This window comes from Labrus bergylta, chromosome 20, assembly GCF_963930695.1.
Source record: "Labrus bergylta chromosome 20, fLabBer1.1, whole genome shotgun sequence".
Classification (NCBI taxonomy): Eukaryota; Metazoa; Chordata; class Actinopteri; order Labriformes; family Labridae; genus Labrus; species Labrus bergylta.
In genome coordinates this window covers 964,228-984,551 of record NC_089214.1, presented here as the reverse complement: position 1 = coordinate 984,551, position 20,324 = coordinate 964,228, and the positions used below count along the sequence as shown (strand labels likewise).

General features: G+C 43.4%; 2 protein-coding genes across 5 annotated transcripts in view; one reads left to right on the top strand and one right to left on the bottom strand.

The window, feature by feature from the left end:
• The window catches only part of plxdc2b (plexin domain containing 2b), a 91,417-nt gene extending 76,966 nt beyond the window's left edge, over positions 1-14,451 (top strand). Inside the window, exons 12-14 of the mRNA XM_020655176.3 lie at positions 3,629-3,667; positions 7,700-7,866; positions 8,962-14,451. Of these exons, the coding sequence (XP_020510832.2) occupies positions 3,629-3,667; positions 7,700-7,866; positions 8,962-9,081 (326 nt within the window). The 3' untranslated portion in view covers positions 9,082-14,451. The remainder of the gene's footprint in view (positions 1-3,628; positions 3,668-7,699; positions 7,867-8,961) is intronic.
• Positions 14,452-15,794: 1,343 nt separating this feature from the next.
• On the bottom strand, positions 15,795-19,993 carry gimap4 (GTPase IMAP family member 4). Of its 4 annotated transcripts, XM_065948691.1 has the most exons (3): positions 19,835-19,993; positions 17,997-18,794; positions 15,795-16,629 (listed from the first exon to the last, which is right to left on the bottom strand). In XM_065948691.1, the coding sequence occupies exons 1-3, from the start codon at positions 19,863-19,865 to the stop codon at positions 16,625-16,627; spliced, it is 834 nt and encodes a 277-aa protein (XP_065804763.1). In that variant the 5' UTR covers positions 19,866-19,993; the 3' UTR covers positions 15,795-16,624. The 4 variants fall into 4 exon arrangements, with proteins under 4 accessions (XP_065804763.1, XP_065804762.1, XP_065804764.1 ...); XM_065948690.1 differs by lacking the exon at positions 15,795-16,629 and having other exon boundaries at positions 17,989-18,794; XM_065948692.1 differs by lacking the exon at positions 15,795-16,629 and having other exon boundaries at positions 17,989-18,791; positions 19,835-19,982.
• Positions 19,994-20,324: the final 331 nt, after the last annotated feature.

Genomic DNA, 20,324 nt, shown 5'->3' with positions numbered 1-20,324 from the left:
AGTTTTCTTCAAGAGGACGTATCATCCCCCTCCTCCACCTTTTCAAACAGTCCCCTGTGGTCTAAATGAAACATCTGTGCTGTGCTTTTTTTTACCAGAATCCCACTGTGACATCACAAGGAGAGCACATTTGAAACAGAGCATTTTTCTCTGTGTTGTAAGACTTATGCAGACCACAAACAAAGGACTGGATGGTTTATTTCACATGTTGTGGGTCAGTAGACTCTCAGGTTACACAGATATATGTTCAGAAACACTGTAGAAGTGCTATTGACTGATGAAGATGAAAAACAACACATGAATCATACAGAAATAAAATCCTTTTCTGGACAAAGATCAGTTTTTTCAGAACAGAAATTGTTCAGGGACAACATATTGAACTTGTCACATGTACTACATTTCGGTTCTAATGCACGTGATCTCAGAGAGGAACCGAGAGGAGAAACTGCCGAGGTGTCCTTTAAAGTTTTTCCTCCATCTTTTCTCTGGAGATGTAGAAGTTACGCTGAGTGAGCTGGATTTATGCTGCCAATTTTCAGCTTATTTCCCCTTTTATGGCTTTTTAGCAAATTTATTTAAGTAAACAGACACTCAATCTGAACCAGCTCCACATGTGGACGTGTTAAATCAAAACGAAAGGATGGAGACACTCACCTGCTGTCTTCAATTCAAAGATGGTGGGTATAAAAACGGCATGCTCGCTTCTCTGTTGTGTTGATTGTATGTGGCTCCTGTGATGCATTGTGGGCAAACAACCCACTGAGATGATGGACGGCCAATCATTTTAGACCTCTCCTCCTGTCCTTGTGATTAAAGAATATGAGAGTGGGCGAGCCTCTGAAGGACGCTCAGCTTCAACTGTCTACCTCACAGGACTCAGACACCATAGTTTGTCTTGACATGACTTACAAGATTTAAATAATAAATTTGGCTGTTAAGGACGTAGAGTGATCCAAAAAACACATGAGAGTGTAAGGGTAGACTGTCCTTTATGAAGTGAAAACAATGTTTTTCTGACTTCCAGCCAAACTCTGATGGAATCTCTACGAGAGACATCAAGTTAAAAATCTGAAGTTTGCCTTTTGGAAGAACTTCCCAAAAAAATAAAACTCAAATGTATGACAAATGTTAAAGGTGCAATATTTAGAATTTACACTAAAATATCTAAATAAGTTAAAGGACTGACTAAACCTGTGTGACTTATAAAAGACTAAAGAGCTTTTTAGTTGTGTAAGAGTGAAGCGTCTGCAGTGTTATTTCAAAGCAAAGCAACCGCCGGTGAAGTGGAGCCGATGCAGAAGTGCAAAATCCTGCAGTTCGTCCTGCAGTTTGAGTGTTTGTCTGTTTTGATTTGATGAAGGATTATTGATTGACAGGTGGGCGCGGTGTAACGGTTTGTCAGGAGGTTTAAAACCCGCCTCAGCTCCAGCTCTCAGCCTGTCGTTAGGTTGACTGAAAGTTAGACTGAGACAGCATTTCCAGCATGGAGACCGCCATCGAGGGGACTCCAGCGCCCCCTGCAGGAACAGACAGTTGATGTCACTCCATAAGTAATCTAATCTAATGACTTCATTTTCCTCTTTTGTCCAGTTGCTTTTTAAGGTTTTCTACATTCAGCCCAGGTTATCACTTATTTCATTCTCACAAGAAAAAGGAGCTCACTTTCAGCAGCCGACCTTTTGCTCCATCGCTCCTCCATTCATCACGGCGTGGGGGCTGAGTTTAAATGGACACTCAGCTGCAGGTGGGGCTGCTGCAGCTTTTTAAAGTGCTCAGGCTGGATGCAGTGACTTCAGGGCAGAGTGTGAAGACTGTCCAGCTGTGAGGCAAAAAACACAAAGTGTCACCCCCTCGAGATCAAACTATGTCCCCGTGGGAGAGCTGACAGACGAGCTAAAAGAACGAGCGTTAGTGTGACTGTATGTGTGTTAGCATGCAGGAGGTCAAAAGGTCATTCTTTGGTATTTGTCGTGTGCAGCCGACACAGAGGAACTTCTCTCTGACATGTACACCGGATCAGTTTCCAAACTCTCCTCGGCCTGTGTCTTCAGCTGCAGGGGTCAAAGGTCAGGTTACTGGTGGCTCACTGTCTACAGCTGGACGGGTTGGACTGCAGAAGAGAAACGTCTCCGAGTGGACGGCAGTATGTTGACAAATCTCGACATGGAAAGCTTCGATCTCTCTCTCCCTCTTTTGACATTAAACAAAAACTTCAGAGCGAATGCAGCCAGCTTAAAGAAACTCGTCTCCTTTAACCGTCCTCGTGCCTGACGGAGGTACGCACGCCACTTGACTTAAGTAAACAATGGAGTCGCCGGTTAAATTTGCGATTATAATTCTCTGTGCAGACTCAGAGAGGAAAAAACATTTGTCGGGGAGAAGAGGACAACATGGGTTGTGTATTCTTCAGTGAGAGCTGGAGGTCAGATTCTGTCAGACGCTTTATATTCTAGTTGTCCGGCGCACCTGTGCGGGTTGCGTCCTGCCGCTGGCCTCCCTCGTCTCCCGTGGTTATTGTAGTGACACACGGTTTCTGCCAGACCCTTTCATGACGTAATCATCAAGATTTATTTTTTTTGTTATATATATTTGTGGGATTTTTTTGTGCCTTTAATGGAGAGACAGGAAAGTGGACAGAGTCAGAAATCAGGGAGAGAGAGAGAGTGCGGGAAAGGAGCCACAGGTGGGATTCAAACCTGGGTGGCACCAACCACTGCGCCACCAGCGCCCCAGTCATCAAGATTTTAAATTCTAAATATCAAACATGTTTGAAATAATTCAGGGCGTCCCCGGTGCTCGCAAAGCAGATCGGGGACGTTAAGATTGGATCTTTATACCACTTACACTACAAGAGAATCTGGTCCCTTCCCCACCAATATCAGGAAGGAGGAATCGAACCTCAAATCGGCCCGGTTATCCTGCAGTGTGATCCAGGCTTTAGTCACATGTCTGTGTTCATAAGAGGAAAGAGAGGCAGTCTAGAAAACTTGTGACTTGCATTCTTGTTCTCAGATGTAAATGAAATGTTTGTCCATATATTTGTGATATAAACAGACCCAGACAGTCGCTTTGTGTTCCTCCTCTGGCGGCGCGGGGAGACTTCAAGTCGTCTCCTCGGTGATACATATTCATGACTCTCACTGGTTTTTAGGGCTGTCACTTACAGTATGATAAGTCATTTAATGATTCATTTCAGACGCCTACATGGTGCTGCATCGGCTCTTTTTGTGAATTGAAAAAGGAAACTCCTCTTTGAATATCACAGTGCAGTGAAATGTATCTGCTGGTGTATGTGCCGCATTTGCATAATGTGAATCCTATGCTGTGTGTAAACGCAGCCTGCTAGCCTTGGAGGAGAACTGGGTCACGGCACATTTCCATATTTCACATGTGTAGTTAACCCCAGACAGATTTTTCTACGTGCTGAATTATGCATGCTGGACCATTATATTCAGGGCATTAATTTTTAATCCAATTGAAAGTGTTGTTCAATTTCATGTTGAAAGGAAAACGAGCCACTAATGAAAGAAGCTTCATTCTTGCAGGGAATTATTTACAAAAAAACAAGCTACAAAGAGAAATGTTGAATAATGTGTCTGAATGTCTTTCTCTCTCTGTCTCCTCACAGATGATACCAAGATCGCCCTGCATCTCAGAGACAACCAAGGTAGGTCCCCCCATCTCCCACAACGGAGGCGTCCGTTAACTGCTGTTGCCATGGCTGCAGATAAACTTTGCCTTTTACTTTCTTTTGTTTTTGCCGCTCTGTCTGCTTCTTTGACCGCCTCTTGTGTTTTCTTACCACCGAGGTGTTTGTCCCCGGGTTGCTTTCTGGTCTTTTCAGGAGGATTTATGTCAGGGACGTCGGGTGGTAGTAGTGCCAGATCAGGTTCGGGGAGCTCCCTCTACTCGGGAGCTCGACCTCTGCAGCAGACCGTCCCCACCAACAATCCCTGAGGAAAATAAATGTTTAAGCCACAAACACACCCTGATAACTGCAGCTAAAGAGAACATGGTGTAGTGAAAATACCTTTCTGGTGACAGGATGCAGAGGTTACTGTGAAAAGTATCTATACATGAACAGTGCTGTGCTGGTGGTAAATATGTTTACAGCTGCCAGAAATCAACATTTCTTTTGAACTAAATGCAACATGCTTCACATGCAAATTTATGCAAAACATGTTGACTCTGAAACGACTTCCATCTCCATCACTTTTCAGAGATAGCTTTTCAAACGCTTCATTCTGCTGCTTGAGAGGAAATGGAAATCAGACGCTTCTATCATACTTCCATCACTCGGCGCGCTCAGGCCGCCACCTCCAGCTGTCATGATATCGCTCTGCATGCGATCTTATTTCATGCATTTAACCTTTTCTTCACACCCATACCTGGCTTTAATGTAAGTCAAGGTGAACGGTAATCATTTCCGAGGCATGCACCAGGAGGGGACAGACAGAAGTATAAAGCATTCTGCTTCTACTTTTCACAGAATCGAGGACTTACTAAAACTATTACATCGGGGCTGGATATATGATGCTGGATGTTTTTTTACCTGTTTGGCTCAAAATAAGTCATAACATGGGGCTTTCTTTTTTACCTTGACCTTGGTAGGAGGTGTTGAGGCCACGTCATTTTCTTTCTCTGGAGTTTCTACTCAACACCTCAGGGTCTTTTAACAAAGAGTTTGAGTTATAGGCACGCTCAGTTGGCATTGTTAGCTTTCCAGAAACCCCCATTAGCCATGTTCAGCTCTTCTGTTAGCGCTGATGAAAAGCTGTAAGCACGAGAACTCAGCCCAGTCTCATTAGTCCTCCTCCTGTTGTGTTTACTGTTGAAGAGCTCTGCTGTCCATTAGTGTTTAGTCTCCTCAGCTTCTAGCAGGCAGACAAACAAAGCTAATGGAGAATGAATGCAGGGAAATGTGCAGGCAATGCATAGTCCATTTAGATGCATGCACAGTTAGTTACAGTTAGGGTTACAGAGATTTAATGAGACAGCTGTCCTTGTCCCAGTATTAAAGCACTGAGGGAGAATCGATGTGTCGACAGAAGTATGTCTGACTCGTCTACAGTAGGTGGCGATATGCTTCCTTTCAACTAGTTACTGCTTGACCTTCTTCTGCTTCACCATTTGCCTGGCTGTATGACGGTGCACATACTGCACGGTATCCTTCCTGCTGATAGTGATACCTGAAAGCAGACCACAACAAGACTTCTGCTGTGCTACTCGTTAGCTGTTGGACTTGACGTTCGAAGTCCAGCATGGATACTGTAGAGCGTGTGCAGAACGCCTGGTACGATTTCAGTTGGACTAACATTTGAAAGTGGGGGCGCCGTTAGCCTAGCGGTCATGTCGGAAAAAAAATGGATGAAATAAATCAGAGAAAATAGATTTAAGACTTAAATTGTATCTTGATCTGGCACCTCTCCAGCTACCAGACCAACTTCCATGTTTGGTTTGCACTGGGACTTGAACTGGCGACCCTCCAGTTCCCAACCCAGGTCCCTAACCCAGGTCCCTAACCCAGGTCCCCAACCCAGGTCCCCAACCCAGGTCCCTAACCCAGGTCCCTAACCCAGGTCCCCAACCCAGGTCCCCAACCCAGGTCCCCAACCCAGGTCCCTAACCCAGGTCCCCAACCCAGGTCCCCAACCCAGGTCCCCAACCCAGGTCCCTAACCCAGGTCCCTAACCCAGGTCCCTAACCCAGGTCCCTAACCCAGGCCCCTAACCCAGGTCCCCAACCCAGGTCCCTAACCCAGGCCCCTAACCCAGGTCCCTACAGACTGAGTTACTGCCACACCCCTTAAATGTGGAGATTAGAAAGAGTCCAGATCGGTCTTTGAGCTCTTTCAGGGATCCAGATTGACCCATCTTCACTACAAGCATCCTGCTGCATATTTATTTAGTTTGATTTCTCATTGTGTCTGCAGCATCATTGTCAGTCTCATGCCCCCTGCTTCACCTACCAACACCACAGACTAACAGCCTGTCGCATTGTTTCGGCTTCAGCTAGACCTCGACAGCTCTCCAACTCTGACAGAAAAAAACACAAGAGAAACACAGAAAATCAGCTTTCCCCCTGAATGTTTTTTTTTCATTGAGAAAGTCATAATGTTCTTTTTCTCTGTCAGGTTGATTTTATTCTCAGTGGATATGTACAGTTGCATCTTGGAATCAGTTTGTCAGCTGGGTTATGGAGATGGCTTTGTTCAGTTTTTATTGTTAGTTTAGTGTGAAACCATTGCAGAGGATGTTTCAGCACGACCAAACATCCATATTTGGAATCCACATTCAGTACTGAATTACACAAGCAGGCGTTCACAGCGACTGCCCACATGCATTGGACAGGTTTGATTACCACCCGGCTATTCTGTGAGCTGGGAATCAATGAGGCGGGGAGCCAGGAGGAGGGAGCGTCTGGTTGGCTGACAGGCTCGGCGGTGGCTGTAGCTGCTAATTAAAGGCAGGGAGGAGGTTGTCGGGGGGGGGGGGGGGGGCAGAGAAGATGAAATCTGTGCATAGATCTGGGCTTGAACCTGCTTTAAATCTCAGAACAGTTTCCCTTTGTGTTTTGTTCTTTTTCCTATCTGATTAGTTCTTCCAGCCGACAGATTGCTGGTGATGTTTCTCTTGTTTTGAGAGTTGGGAAATGTGCCTCAGTAGATGAAAACAGATATTAGTTTAAAGGACGCTCGCTTCATCTTCAAAAGAAAAAAAACACCTGCTGGGTCGACTTTGAGGCTCCACTATGTATCTGAGGAAGCACTTCAAAGATGACTGATGCCTTTAAAGAGGCAGTGAAGGACAGACTTGTTATGTAGTCACTGTACACAGCCTCTTCAGTTTGCATTGACACGACTGGAGGCGACAACTGGACTCTTATCTGCACCTATCGGCCTGTTCTCACCTCCTATCAGGAACATATGCTTCTAACCTTGGTTTAGGATTATTTGTACTTGCAGGAGAGAAAAAGAACTGCTCATGAATACCTAAACAGAACCCAAGACGCTCATGCCACAGAGTCCTAAAGACCCAGCGTTAACCCTAACCCTGAGTGTGATCCCAGAGTGTTGGACATTTCTATTTTCAAACGTTGCATCAGTGAAGGAGTGAAGAGTCTGTGTTTGGTGTCTGTTCTCTCAGTCAATGTGATGATGTTTAGCAAATGTCTGAGCTTTAAAAAAAACATGCAATGTATATGTTAAGGCTCAATTTGCAGATATAAGAATGGAAGGTATTGCTGAATGATGAGTGCCCCCTGCTGGCCAACTCATGAACAGCAGAAAATAAGAAATCCTTTAAGTATCTCAGCATTTCAGCCGTTTGTATGAACACTGTCTTAACACACTTAATGATTTATATAGCAATGAACGGAAAGTAAACAGCAGCTCAAAGAAACAAATGTCCAAGACTTACATCAGCATTTCACCGGCTCTCTTTGAAGAGTTTTTTTAGTTAAACACACCAGCTCTTTGTTTGCTATGACTGACATTAAAGGACATCAATGTCAACGATCCAGGATTAGCTTAAAAGCTAACTTGCACCCTTCCTGACAAAGACAAAAAAGCATGTTAAAGCTGCAGTGAAATAGGTTGAATTGTAGGATATCCTAATTACCTTATATGGTCATTGCAATCCTGCAAGTGTGAAAGAAATCAATGAAATTGTCATTTTTTGTGTGTGTGTTGTTTTTCCAGTGATGCCTGCAGACAGCGCTGCAGACAGGATGCCAGGGTCACACCCTCTGCACATCGGTCTGATCCTCGGCATCCTCCTGGTGGTACTCATCATGATTGTCGGCGTGCTGGTCACCGTGTACATCTACCATCACCCGACCTCGGCCCCCAGCCTCTTCCTCATCGAGGTGAGAGGAGATGGAGCTTTAGAGACTGACAGCTCCAACGTTTGACTGAAGAAAGCTTCTGAACTGAAACGTGCACGAGAAGTCGGTTATTTACTCGGACAAACTGACTTCTAAAACTGCAAAGTGTGATGCCAAGAACAGCTATCTGTACAAACACACAGCAGCTCAGTGTGTTTCATCCTCTAATTCCTGACTCATGCATATGCATGAAGATGATGAAACTTGGTGCACAGTCTTTCTTAATAAGTGAAATTAAATTCCCCTGGTCGAGGTGTCGGTGCTGTTTGCTGCAGAGTGTGATACGACGCATGGAGCTCAAACATCTTTGAAAAAACAAAACATGTTCAAAGATGTTCTCGTATCACAAGGTCGTCGTCAGTCACAGAGACTCTCTGATGTTTTTTAAAAAAAATTATTTATTTTTTATTCACCAAAACGTGCATACACACACTCACACAATAAATAAAAAAAGAGATACAAACAAGAGGGGAACTGTGGTACGATCCAGTTTTGCAAGCAGATTTAGACAAAAACAAACAAACAAACAAAACAAAAGGAAAAGGGTCAGTAAATAAAATGAATGAATTAGAAAGAGGGACAAATTAAGTAAATAAGCAAACAGAACAAAGTATGGGACAGTATAGTAATAAAATTATGTCAAATAAAACTGGTGGGAGAGGTTGTACACATGGTGATTATGATTTAGTGTTTTTGTTTTTCACTTTGTATGGGTGCTAACATGATGAAATACAGACTGTTTGTAAATTATATTACAGAGACTCTCTGATGTTGATTGCACAGCCTGAAGTTAAGTTTCATGCATCGTGAACATCGGGCAAACCGGTGCATTGATCATGTCGAGTCTTAAACATCACAGCTGAAAACAGTCCCCAAAAAACGACTCGTGCATCAACCACAAAATGATGTCTTCTCCTCTATATAGTGCACCTTATAGTGAAGAGGGAGTGACTTCAGACATTGACTGTATATAAAGATGGACGATGAGTCTCCGCCTCCTCCCGTCCTAACAAAGTAAAACCAGAACATGTGAGAAACACTTTCCTCATGCCTCTCCTCTCCTGTCCAACTTTGCAGAGACGCCCAAGCAGGTGGCCGGCCATGAAGTTTCGCCGGGGCTCGGGCCACCCGGCCTACGCGGAGGTGGAGCCGGTGGGTCAGGAGAAGGAGGGCTTCATTGAGTCCGAGCAGTGCTGAGTGAAGAGGGGGCGTCTGCATCCCTCGTAGCCCCCCCCCCCCCACCCACCCCACCCGCCCCTTTCAGTGTCGGCTCTCTTTCCTCCCGGACGTCACAAGAGAAGACCTCCAGGATCTGCTTTTTGGTGGAGGACGCTCAGTGTACACAAAAAAGACTAAAAGACACGATTGAGGACCTGAGGCAGCGACATGAGCCTGATCCCAGACACGCCCACTGTTGAGCGACAGGGAACAGAGGGAGGGGCAACACTGACGTCATGGACTCAGGCGGCGTTGGCTCCAATCGCGTTGCCATGGAGGGATTGTACAGCCTGACTGCCTTGACTGGATTGTGGTGTGTCTGAGGTGGTGGATTATACCATATATATTTTAAGAAACAATGCAGAGTATGTGAACAGAGATTTCCACTTTTACTGTTGGTGGGGTTAAACTGTATAGGCCTTTGTGTATCCATCAGGTTTCCACTTCTTTTGCTTTCACTTCTCGTTGTTGTTTTTCACAGAGGTCGGCACATCTAATCCGTACAGACCATCGGTATTGCTTTTTCAATGCCATCGCGGGCTTAATTGACTTTTCCACTGCCGGCTCTGCACACACAGTTTTGCAGAAGTGTGATATGCCGCCAGCTGAGCTCCAATCACAGCAATCGATAGCAGCTTGGTGAGAAAAAAAAGCTTAGCACACTCAGTACGTGTGTGACGTTTGACTGGTTTCTTTTTCTGAAAAAGAAAAGTGTAAGATGTTTATTGTTTTGTTTTCAGGGGAAGCCTCGAGCAGACATACATCCTTACATTTTTATTTACTCCATTTCTCCATGATAGCAAGTCATGTCCAGGAGACCTCAACTTATTTATTGACAAAACTTTATTAATTTGGGCAATGGCAACATGGCATGTTGTGGTCTGGCCTATCACATACTGTAGGGTTTTCACACCAGGAGGTATGTGTGAGACCAAACAGACTCAGACTTCCCCCGCAGTTTCTCTTGCCAGACTTCTAGTATTTTTTCCGCAGCAAGTCCGAGTGAGCTGATGTGAGAACACAACAGGATATTATCAGGAGAATTCCCCTCCAGCAGGTGGGAGGGGCTGGTGATGGTTTATATCCTGTGATTAGAGTCAATACATTGTGTGTGTTCACGATGATTAAACAGCTGAAATGATCCAGATACTTTCAGGAGTGCAGATGTGAAAACAGCCTTTGTTTGGATCGGCAGAAAATTGTCTCATTATCAAGAGAAGTAAAACTTTGATATCTCGAGAGAATAATTTAAAAGTATCTATTATAAAGGAAAAACCAGCTTTGTCTTCCCGAAATGTCAAGATAAACAAGTTGAGAACTCGAGCAAACAAAAAGGAAGGTGGAGTAATCAAAACGTTTGGATGCATGTCCGCTTAAGGCCTCCATAATGTTTTTTAACGGGTGATGGGCACTCTGCTCTTTGTGACTGGTTCATTGTTTGATTCTTTGAATCATTGAAAACATTTTGTTATTTTAATCCTTTTTTTTTTTTTACTGAAGCAGTTTTTTTTTCATGACTGCCGTTTCATTTTGTCCTTGATTAGAATTTGCACATTTTTATTTTCCAAGCACATTTGATTCTCTCATTTGACATGTGGTACTAATGCAAAACCACAAGACAGGCGCTTGTGAGTGTGTGTGCTGAATATATTTTCTTAAGTGTAAGTGATGTGAGTGTGTATGTGTGTGTGTGTGTCTGTGTGTGTGTGTGTGTGTGTGTGTGTGTCTGTGTCTGTGTGTGTGTGTGTGTGTGTGTGTGTGTGTCTCTGTGTGTGTCTCTGTGTGTGTGTGTGTGTGTGTGTGTGTGTGTGTGTGGGGTGTGTGTGTCTGTGTGTGTGTGTGGTGTGTGTGTGTGTGTGTGTGTGTGTGTGTGTGTCTGTCTCTGTGTGTGTGTGTGTGTGTGTGTGTGTGTGTGTGTGTGTGTGTGTGTCTCTGTGTGTGTCTCTGTGTGTGTGTGGTGTGTGTGTGTGTGTGTGTGTGTGTGTGTGTCTGTCTCTGTGTGTGTGTGTGTGTGTGTGTGTGTCTCTGTGTGTGTCTCTGTGTGTGTGTGTGTGTGTGTGTGTGGTGTGTGTGTCTCTGTGTGTGTGTGTGTGTGTGTGTGTGTGTGTCTGTGTGTGTCTCTGTGTGTGTGTGTGTGTGTGTGTGTGTGTGTGTGTGTGTGTGTGTGTGTCTGTGTGTGTGTGTGTGTGTGTGTGTGTGTGTGTGTGTGTGTGTGTGTGTGTGTCTGTGTGTGTCTCTGTGTGTGTGTGTGTGTGTGTGTGTGTGTGTGTGTGTGTGTGTGTCTGTGTGTGTGTGTGTGTGTGTGTGTGTGTGTGTGTGTGTGTGTGTGTGTCTGTGTGTGTCTCTGTGTGTGTGTGTGTGTGTGTGTGTGTGTGTGTGTGTCTGTGTGTGTGTGTGTGTGTGTGTGTGTGTGTGTGTGTGTGTGTGTGTGTGTGTGTCTGTGTGTGTCTCTGTGTGTGTGTGTGTGTGTGTGTGTGTGTGTGTGTGTGTGTGTGTCTGTGTGTGTGTGTGTGTGTGTGTGTGTGTGTGTGTGTGTGTGTGTGTGTGTGTGTCTGTGTGTGTCTCTGTGTGTGTGTGTGTGTGTGTGTGTGTGTGTGTACAGTGTAGTGTTTGAGCTGGTTGATTCTTAATGATTTGAATCTGAGGTGTGGTGATACGGTGTGTGTGAGCCAGAAGACACAAACTGGTACGGTGTGATTTCCTTTTCCCAGTTTGTTGCCAGTATAACCATTGGCTAGTCCGTGTTAACGTTATGATTGGCTCATCGGTGTCGACACTTTCATGTATATACCAAACGAAAACATTTGCAGATTCAGGTAATTCATGACAAACTTCTTCTTTTTTTAAAATAAGCATTATAGCACAGATGAAAAACCTTTTTTATTTTTTATGAGTGGCCTTTTTTTCTCTACTTTTTTACTCAAATGTGAAAACTGTACAAATCATCAAACTGTCACCGATCGACCCGCACGGCCTCTGACGGATTCATTTCAAATCCTCGTTATCCTCACTGTCACATGGCAGACGCCGTGTTTTCACACCAATGATTGTAGACGTTCTTCAGACGCCATCAGCATCCTGGAAATCTACTGACAAAATAAAGAGTGCAATATGCCGTCTGTTCAGTTTGATACTGAAAATACATTCTAATAATAATCATCTGGATTTTGTTTTATTCACACGTCGTCGTCATCACATCGAGACCAAAGACTAACACGCATCTGAGTGAGCTACATTGACTTACCTCGACCTTTAACCTCACCTCAGCAGCCACGCAGACATCCACCACATGTTAGACGTATATATTACTTTACAGGTTATGATATTTACCAGTTCATGAAATCAAAAAGGAGCCTTTTTTTTTTTTTTTATCCCCCCCCGTTTTTGTACCAGGCTGTACACATGTTAATCTCTGCTCTAACAACAGAATGTGGTGTGTATGTGACTTCCTGCAGTCAGCCTGAAGTGGACACTCGACAGACTGCAGGATTTTGCACTTTCGCGTCGGCTTCATTTTGCAAGACCATAAGAGGTTGCCGCTTGGTCAGTCCAGAAACTGGTTCATCCAGCCTAGTGTTGTGTGAGTGTCACACTCTACAAAACAAAGCCAACTGTTCCCAAGATAGTTTAAAGTCTTTATATGTGATTTTTTACACTTAAATATAAATCAAGTATCTCCTCTGAAAATAACTCTGTGAGTCATGACTGTCTACAATGGGTGTAACACCCGAGTCCCACTGTCTGTGATGTTTTCAGAGTTTTCAGAGTCCTATCTTCACTTTGTTTACATCGCCAGGACGGCCGGCTGACTCCTCCCCTCGTGTATAAAAGTAGTTTAATTGAGGGACTAGAGAAAAGAAGAATAACATACTGTACTCACTGCTTAACTGTGTTTCTAGATCACGCTCATTTCAGGTAAATTTACATGCAGTGTGAAGATACCAGCAGAATAAAGATCGCTAGCATTAGCATGCTAACACAACAATGCAGCGCCAGTTGTTTTGGTTTCATGCTGGAGCTCAAGGGCGACATCTGCTGGATCAAAAAATCACATATAAAGACTTTAAAAAAGCAAAGCATCGCTCCCTCAGAGATAATATCCTCATCATGTTATGAAAGTGTTTCCATATTCTTTAAAGACGAGGATCCTACTCAACCTGTTGACGCCTTCAAATCAAAGTTTTGCAACGTGTAGGAAACAGTCGCCTCTTGGTTGAATGGGTTGAAAGCATCATTATTTTCAATGCTAAAGCAGGCTGCACTGACTTTTCCACACAGACACTTTGCAGAAGTGAGAAATGACTGAAAAGCGTTACGTCTGCCAAAACAATGTGTCATTATCAAAAAATGAAAATGTACCGGGCATGCATCCCACCAAGCGGTCCGTTTGGATTCTGCACAGAACCGTCTGGTACACATAACCCTACACATGAGGCTTGCGTTTCCACAGCCAGCCTTCCCCTTACATGGTAAGGCGGTTTGTACGCCGGGTGGTGATAGCCACGTCAGCTACGTAATAGCATGACATCAGCCCGCCGATTAATTTAACGAAGAAGAAGAATGCGAAACAGCAATTTGTGTTTCTTTCCTCTTGCCTTTTGGCCGTTTATTTCAAGAAGCTAAGTTCAAGTTTCTAAAAATACTGAGTTCTTTCGGATCATATCATCCATGCAGCCCTCATGGGAACATTTAAGAGCATTTCATCGACACCATGGAGCTAACATTTGCTTTATTCATGAGCTAACAGTTGGTGACATCTGCTCTTTCTGCAGCAAAGTGAGTTTCCATTCAGCTAGAGATGACTGTTCAGCCTGAATTTACATTTCGACCTCTGAATAAAATCTTATTTACACATCCAAAGAACCACGGCAGGTACTAACCCCTGCTTTGCAAACTCTACTGTATAACCCATGTTAAACTCTGTTGAGGGCTCTTTTAAGGGGGGGGGGGGCGTGTTTTAGTTTTTAAACACTGATAGATTGGTGTCTTTTCTTGGAACATCTGCTTGTTGTACACTCGCACCTGAAACTGCAAGTGTTTTTATGACCACTCTCCAAACGCAGTCAGAGAAAAGGTCAAAGCTGGAACACTTTGACTAAAGTCGACCTTTTAGCACTCGACTTCACTAATCACCTTCACTCCGTCTCTAACGGTATTTTAGACTACGTTAAGCACCGTAGTGGCTCAATAAACACACCAACAACAAACCTGTAATACGGTTTTATCTTACGACTATCACTCAAAATCACACAGTATCGAAGCTGTCTGTAATTTCTGTGACTGCTGTTGTTTTGATTACTTTTCAAATAATAAACGTTTGTTAAATACAAATAAATCTTCTGGATGTTACTGCTGCTTCCTCTTCCTGTTTATAACTGCAGTTCTTCTTTTGGAGCAGACATACGACACTATTGCAAAGAACCTTAGAAACATATTTCATGCTCAAACTATTTATTATGATAATTAATCAGTATTCATTTAAGTAAAGCACAAAAAGCTGCAGTTTTTTCTGACAGGTAGCTGAACGTGCTCATTCTGCAAGTCAAACTCCCCCCAAAGGTCAAAGGTCACATTATGTCAAATCTACTTCATCATGTTTCTCTAACTCTAATATGTGTCTCTAGTCTACAAACCCCCCAATGATGAGAAAAGTCCATCCTCTCCGTCTTCTTCCTGCTCCAAGAGATAAGAAACACAAAGACAACGTTCTAGGTGTGTTCAGGCTGATGCTGCTGCACCGTCATCTGTGTTCACTGCCATCTAGTGGTCAAAAGGCAGACTGCACATAACAAAACAGACAGGTGAGGTTGTTGCGTGCTTTGAGGTTACAACATGTTTTAGTTAAAAAAACAAATATAATGATCCATGGAAACTTTACGTCCTTTGATAATTAAGGTTTTACTGCTCTAGTATGCTTTATGATAATTAATCTGTAAGCATGGCGCAACCCATTTATAGGCCATTCTCTCTGACAAGTTGTTTGTTTCACACTGTTTTCACAAGCCTCCTGGACGCCTCCCTTTGGAGGTCTTCAAGGCACGTCCAACTGGGAGGAGATCCAGAGCTCACTGGAGGGATTACATATCCATTATGGGATAAGATAAGCTGACTATTCATGGACATGTGTAGTAAACTTTTGTGTCTCTCCTGCCATAATATCATGTTGTCATATTTTACCCTAACTGAAAGTGGGAGCTGTAGTCATATTTGTTATTTTATAACGGGCCCCGGTGTACTTTTGTATTTCAAAGTGGGCCGCAGCAGTCTTAAGGTCTAGTGCTTATGACGCACGTCCCATGTACAGAGGCCATAGTCCTCCTCGCAGTGGGTTTGCATCTGACCTAGGCCCTCTGCTGCCCCCCCACTCTCTCCTCCCTTCAGCTGTCCTGTCTAATAACCGTTTTTTTCCACTCCCACACGGATCATTCCTTTTCATTTTCCTTCTGTGCATTTCACTGACAAACTTTGGTTTTCTTAGGGACTTATCTAAGTTAGGGTTTATTATCTAAGTTATCTATCTTTTGCAAAGGTTGTACATTTAGAACATCACTGCTGTGATTTAAAGTTTGTCCCCTACTGGACTGGCGCCCCAAGCGGGAGCCTGCTCTTGCCAGTTGACAAGCAGCGCCTCTGTATGTGATGCAGGGAAATATTGAAATGAAAACCAGTTACACAGCAAAAGGACAAAGAGGGATTCTTGGGAGTATATTTAATTTACAATCAGAGCATCAACACAGGAAAGAAAGCCAGATTTCATTTGACTAAAGGATTTAAACGGTGACTGGATTATCACCGGAGCTCTACATGTTACCGCACAAAATACATCAGTCTGTCACGCTCACAAACCGCTCAGAGGTCGGCATGAGCTGGACGAGGAAGGACGCTGGAAAATTAAAGATCAGTCACTGTTTAAGTGCTTTAAAATTGTACTGTGAGAGTGTTGAGATAAGTATTACAGCGAATGAGAATGATCAACAGTTTGGTCACAACACATGGGAATCACTCCCAACAACATATTCCCTTTGCAGTCATCGACAGAACATCTGATTTAGTGTTGAATCGTTGCTATTTGTGTCCAACATGGCCGCCCCCCCCCCCCCTTCATGACTAAGAAGTGTACAGACGGAGCCGAATACAACACATACATATGTAACAGTCTTTGCTATCTGTCCCCCAAAACAACCATCAAAATGCTATAATCACAAACCGAAGAAAAGAAAATCACAATAAATTACAAAAGTCTCGTTTTACGCAGCATGAAAAACAAAAAGGCCTCATATGTCATCAAAGTGAAGGGACAGCATCATGAAGAAGGCAAACAACTAAAAACACTAAGAAACATGTCTGATTGAAAAAATAAATACAATTAATCACACCACTTTGTACATTCAGCAAATGTCAGCTCAGAACCCTTTTGATTTTTTCACCTCGTTGAACAAACAGGCGCTGCCATCGATCAGTACAGGAAGGCAGACGTTCCCTTAGATGTGGTTCAGAGAGTCCGTCAGCCAGGTGAGTCCTGTTAATCTACAATTAAAGACATGGTATTATTAAACAGTCTCAATACTGAAATACATTATCTTAAAGGAGCAATCTGTAAGATATCTACTTAGTGAGATGATAAAGGTATCTTACTCTCTGATCATTAAGGAAACATGCTATGTTGAAGTGCTGGCTTCTCTGACAACAATGCAGCAGCCAGTATGTCCTCCTTCTAACTTTAGATTCTGCTCCTGAATGCTCTGGATTGTGTGGAGTGTGCTAACATAAAGAACTAAGGCAAGAAATGCACACGAGAGAGAGCGAGCGAGAGAGAGAGAGTGGCACAGGAAGCTGTGTTTTTATATCCTGCTCAATGAGTCCAGGTGCTCCAGATCTAGCCGGGTGTGACGACCGTTTTTTTGCGAGTTACAGTTTTGTTTTGTATTTCCTGCAATCCAATATCCCTGCACTGCTGCCTCGCACTAAGGAGCAACAACGAGAACGAAAGCTTAGAATGATTTACTTAACTATTTTAGAGTGCCTTGAAATATTATGTGTGAGTTGGATGAATCAGAGTGACAGTGTTCATTTATCTCTTCAGTCGCCCTCCTCAGTTACTCAGAGCTGTAAGTGATGCAGCCCCGTCGGCCCACAGCTCTACTGTTTTCATTCCCTGTCAGCCGTGTCACAGCGTTGTTTCTAGTCACTTTGAGTCCGTTGGAGGAACCATCGGAGCATTTTGCAGCCAAATAAGGGACATGTCTTTTTCCCAGGAGTAAGTGGAAACTAAAAACAAAACCAAAAACAGCCAGAAGGAGAGTGAACACTGGACCAGGAAGACAGAGACAACTATTATTCATAAATACTTCCTGCTTCTCTTAGATTATTTCTTTTTGAGATTGTTTTCTTTGTCTCTGTTTAATTATTATTACTCCATAATATGTCTGTCTGTTTTAAACTTACTTCTACAGACTCAAAGTGACTAAAAAATCCCTTTGTGAGGAAAATATATTAATTCATCAGGACACCAGGAAAGCTAGCTGCTAAAATGAGTTTGGTAGAGCTGAGAGCTGGAGAGTCAGATGATAATATGTTATAATGCAGCAGTTTAATCACGTGCACAGAGGTCATAGAGGTCATGTGCACACAGTCTATGCACCCCCTCCCGCTCACTCGAGCTGAATTCTCCAGAGAATATCCTGCTGCGTTCTCACATCAACTCACTCCGACTTCATGTGGGAAAAGTTCACAGAGTCTGGCAGGAGAAACTCTGAATAATGTGGCTGTTTGCGTTCACACATGCATCTCCTCCTGGAAATATCAGGAGTTTTCTGCAAAGGAACACAAAGTTCACACAGACTTTTGATTCTAGCCAATCTAAAGTCTCACACACACACTAATGCATTACTCACTTGAAAGCGGGTCCACCTCCATTGCTTTGGACAAACTCAGCCCAGAGTTCTGTTTGGGCCGCGCCCCCAGCTCCCGTCCCTCCCGGGCTTGATTCTGGTTGTCATCCTGAGCTTTCTTCTCTTGCTCCACCTCATCTGCGTTGTAGTAGCCTCCCTCCTCCGCCACCATCTTTTCCACTTTCTCCAGCAAGCGTCCAACCTGCGGATGCTCCCCAAATATGCAGTTGTTGATAACAAAGTACCGTCTCTTGCACTTTTCCAGCACCCACTGCAACTCCTTGCCCTCCCTGCGAATGTATCTCTCGATTGAAATGCTCCTCAGCACCTCTGCCCAGCTGAAAACCACGATCGTATGCTTCCACACTCGCTCGCCAAAGAGGGAGACGTGCTCCTCGATGCGAGCCCGGTCCACCTCTGTGAACATGCCCACGGGGATGACCAGCAGGAAGGCGTGTGGACCTGGAGCGCAAAGAGATGCTCCCCTCACTATCTCCTGTTTGTAGGAAGGTGGGGTATCCTGGGCAGAGAACCAGCCGGGAGTGTCCACCACAGTCACCTGCCGCTCCAGCACCTCCGTCTGTCTCTTCACGCAGAACTCAGCCGCTCGCTCCAAGCGAAACTCCTCTCGGCCGATGATGGTGTTTCCTGTCAGGCTCTTCCCCGGCCATCTCCAGCCCAACATCACCAGGCGGATTTCAGGCAGACGGTTAGCCACCTTGGCTGCGGCGGCTGCTGCGGCGGCGGCTGCGGCGGCCGTCTTTCTGGTCTCCTCATCTGGTTCAGGGGCATGGCGGGCTGCTGTCATTACATTAACATGATTCAAATTATGGCTGTTTCAGAAACAACTTTCAGTTTAAGTCTAAATCTAAAATCATCACACACTATCATGCACTACATCACTTTATTCTATCCTTTTTATATCAGTATTCATACAGTTCTTACTTTATTCCTGTTGTTTCTTATCCATCATTGCACTACGGTCACTTTATTTATCTCATTTTTACCTTTACAGTTATATTGTATATATTAGTTCTGTTGTTCCATTATTCACCTTAATAACTTATCATTTAGTATTTACCTACTTGCACATAGTTCTGTATATATATATTTATTTATCATTTACTGCACATAGTTCTGTATATATATATATATTTATTTATCATTTCCTGCACATAGTTCTGTTTACATCTGTTAGTCTGATCACTGTCCACTTATATCTACTCTTTTATATTTTGTATTTTAAGTTGAAGCTTTAAGTTGTATTTAAATTGACACTTTATATTTTAGGTTTAAAATGTTTCATCGACCTGTTGATAATTTACTGCTCTGTTTGTCTTTGTTTCTCCCCCGAGGACAAATAAAGTTTTTTGAATTGAATTAAAATTCCTCTTTTGAATCATATATTCAACGTTTATTCTTTAAATGTTTAAGTGTGGTCTTTAATTATTTATTCAGATGGTTATTACATCGTTATGCGCGTTTTTAAATTCATAATTTAGCATTTGGGAAATAAAAAGACAAACTTTAAAGTTAGCCCGCAGTGCTAACGATGCAGCTTCACCTGAAGCGTCACATGTTGTAACTCTGAGGGAACATAGACGTCAGATTCAGGTAATAACTCAGGTAATAACAACGTAAGAAGTACCTGAAAGCACCTGAGCTATTACATATCTTCCCTGTCATCGCAGAAAAGCAGTGAAACGGGTTCGATTCCGGTTCAGTCGGTAAAGAAAACAGTTCGCTAACTTCGCACTTTGTTTAATAAACACGGAAACAGTTTGTTTGACTTCTCCTGAAGGAACCCAGAGGTTTAAAAAGTACAATAATGTACCGCTCACCTGCCGTCTGAGCTGATCTATCCGGCTCCATACTCGGTTTTATACTTTATCAAGGTGTTATTAAAGTATTATTTGTCTTTGGGCGGCTACTTCGCCGGTGCACAAGGACTTCCTCCTTCTTGGTGACGTCAGGGAGAAGCTGGCCGGAATGTGACGACACAGCTTCCGTTAGATCCTTCAAAATAAACGTCAGACCAAAACGGAAGGACAGTACGCTATTATTATTTTTGTTCAGCTTTATTTCTTTAAGAATTGTTCGATAAAAACAACAATATATTTGAGAGAAATGACAAACAATGAGGAATGAAGGACGAAGAAAGAAAAAAAAGAAGCAGTAAGCACAGTGGAACAACAAATAAGAAAACACAACAACAAATAAGAAAACACAACAATAAGAAAACGCAACAACAAATAAGAAAACACAACAACAAATAAGAAAACATACAAGAAATAAGAAAACACAACAACAAATAAGAAAACACAACAACAA

Coding starts and splice junctions, on each gene's coding strand:
- gimap4 (XM_065948690.1), bottom strand. CDS start 19,865: ATGGAGCCGGATAGATCAGCTCAGACGGCAG. Junction 18,795..19,834: donor TAGATCAGCTCAGACGGCAG/GTGAGCGGTACA, acceptor ATGTAATGACAG/CAGCCCGCCATGCCCCTGAA.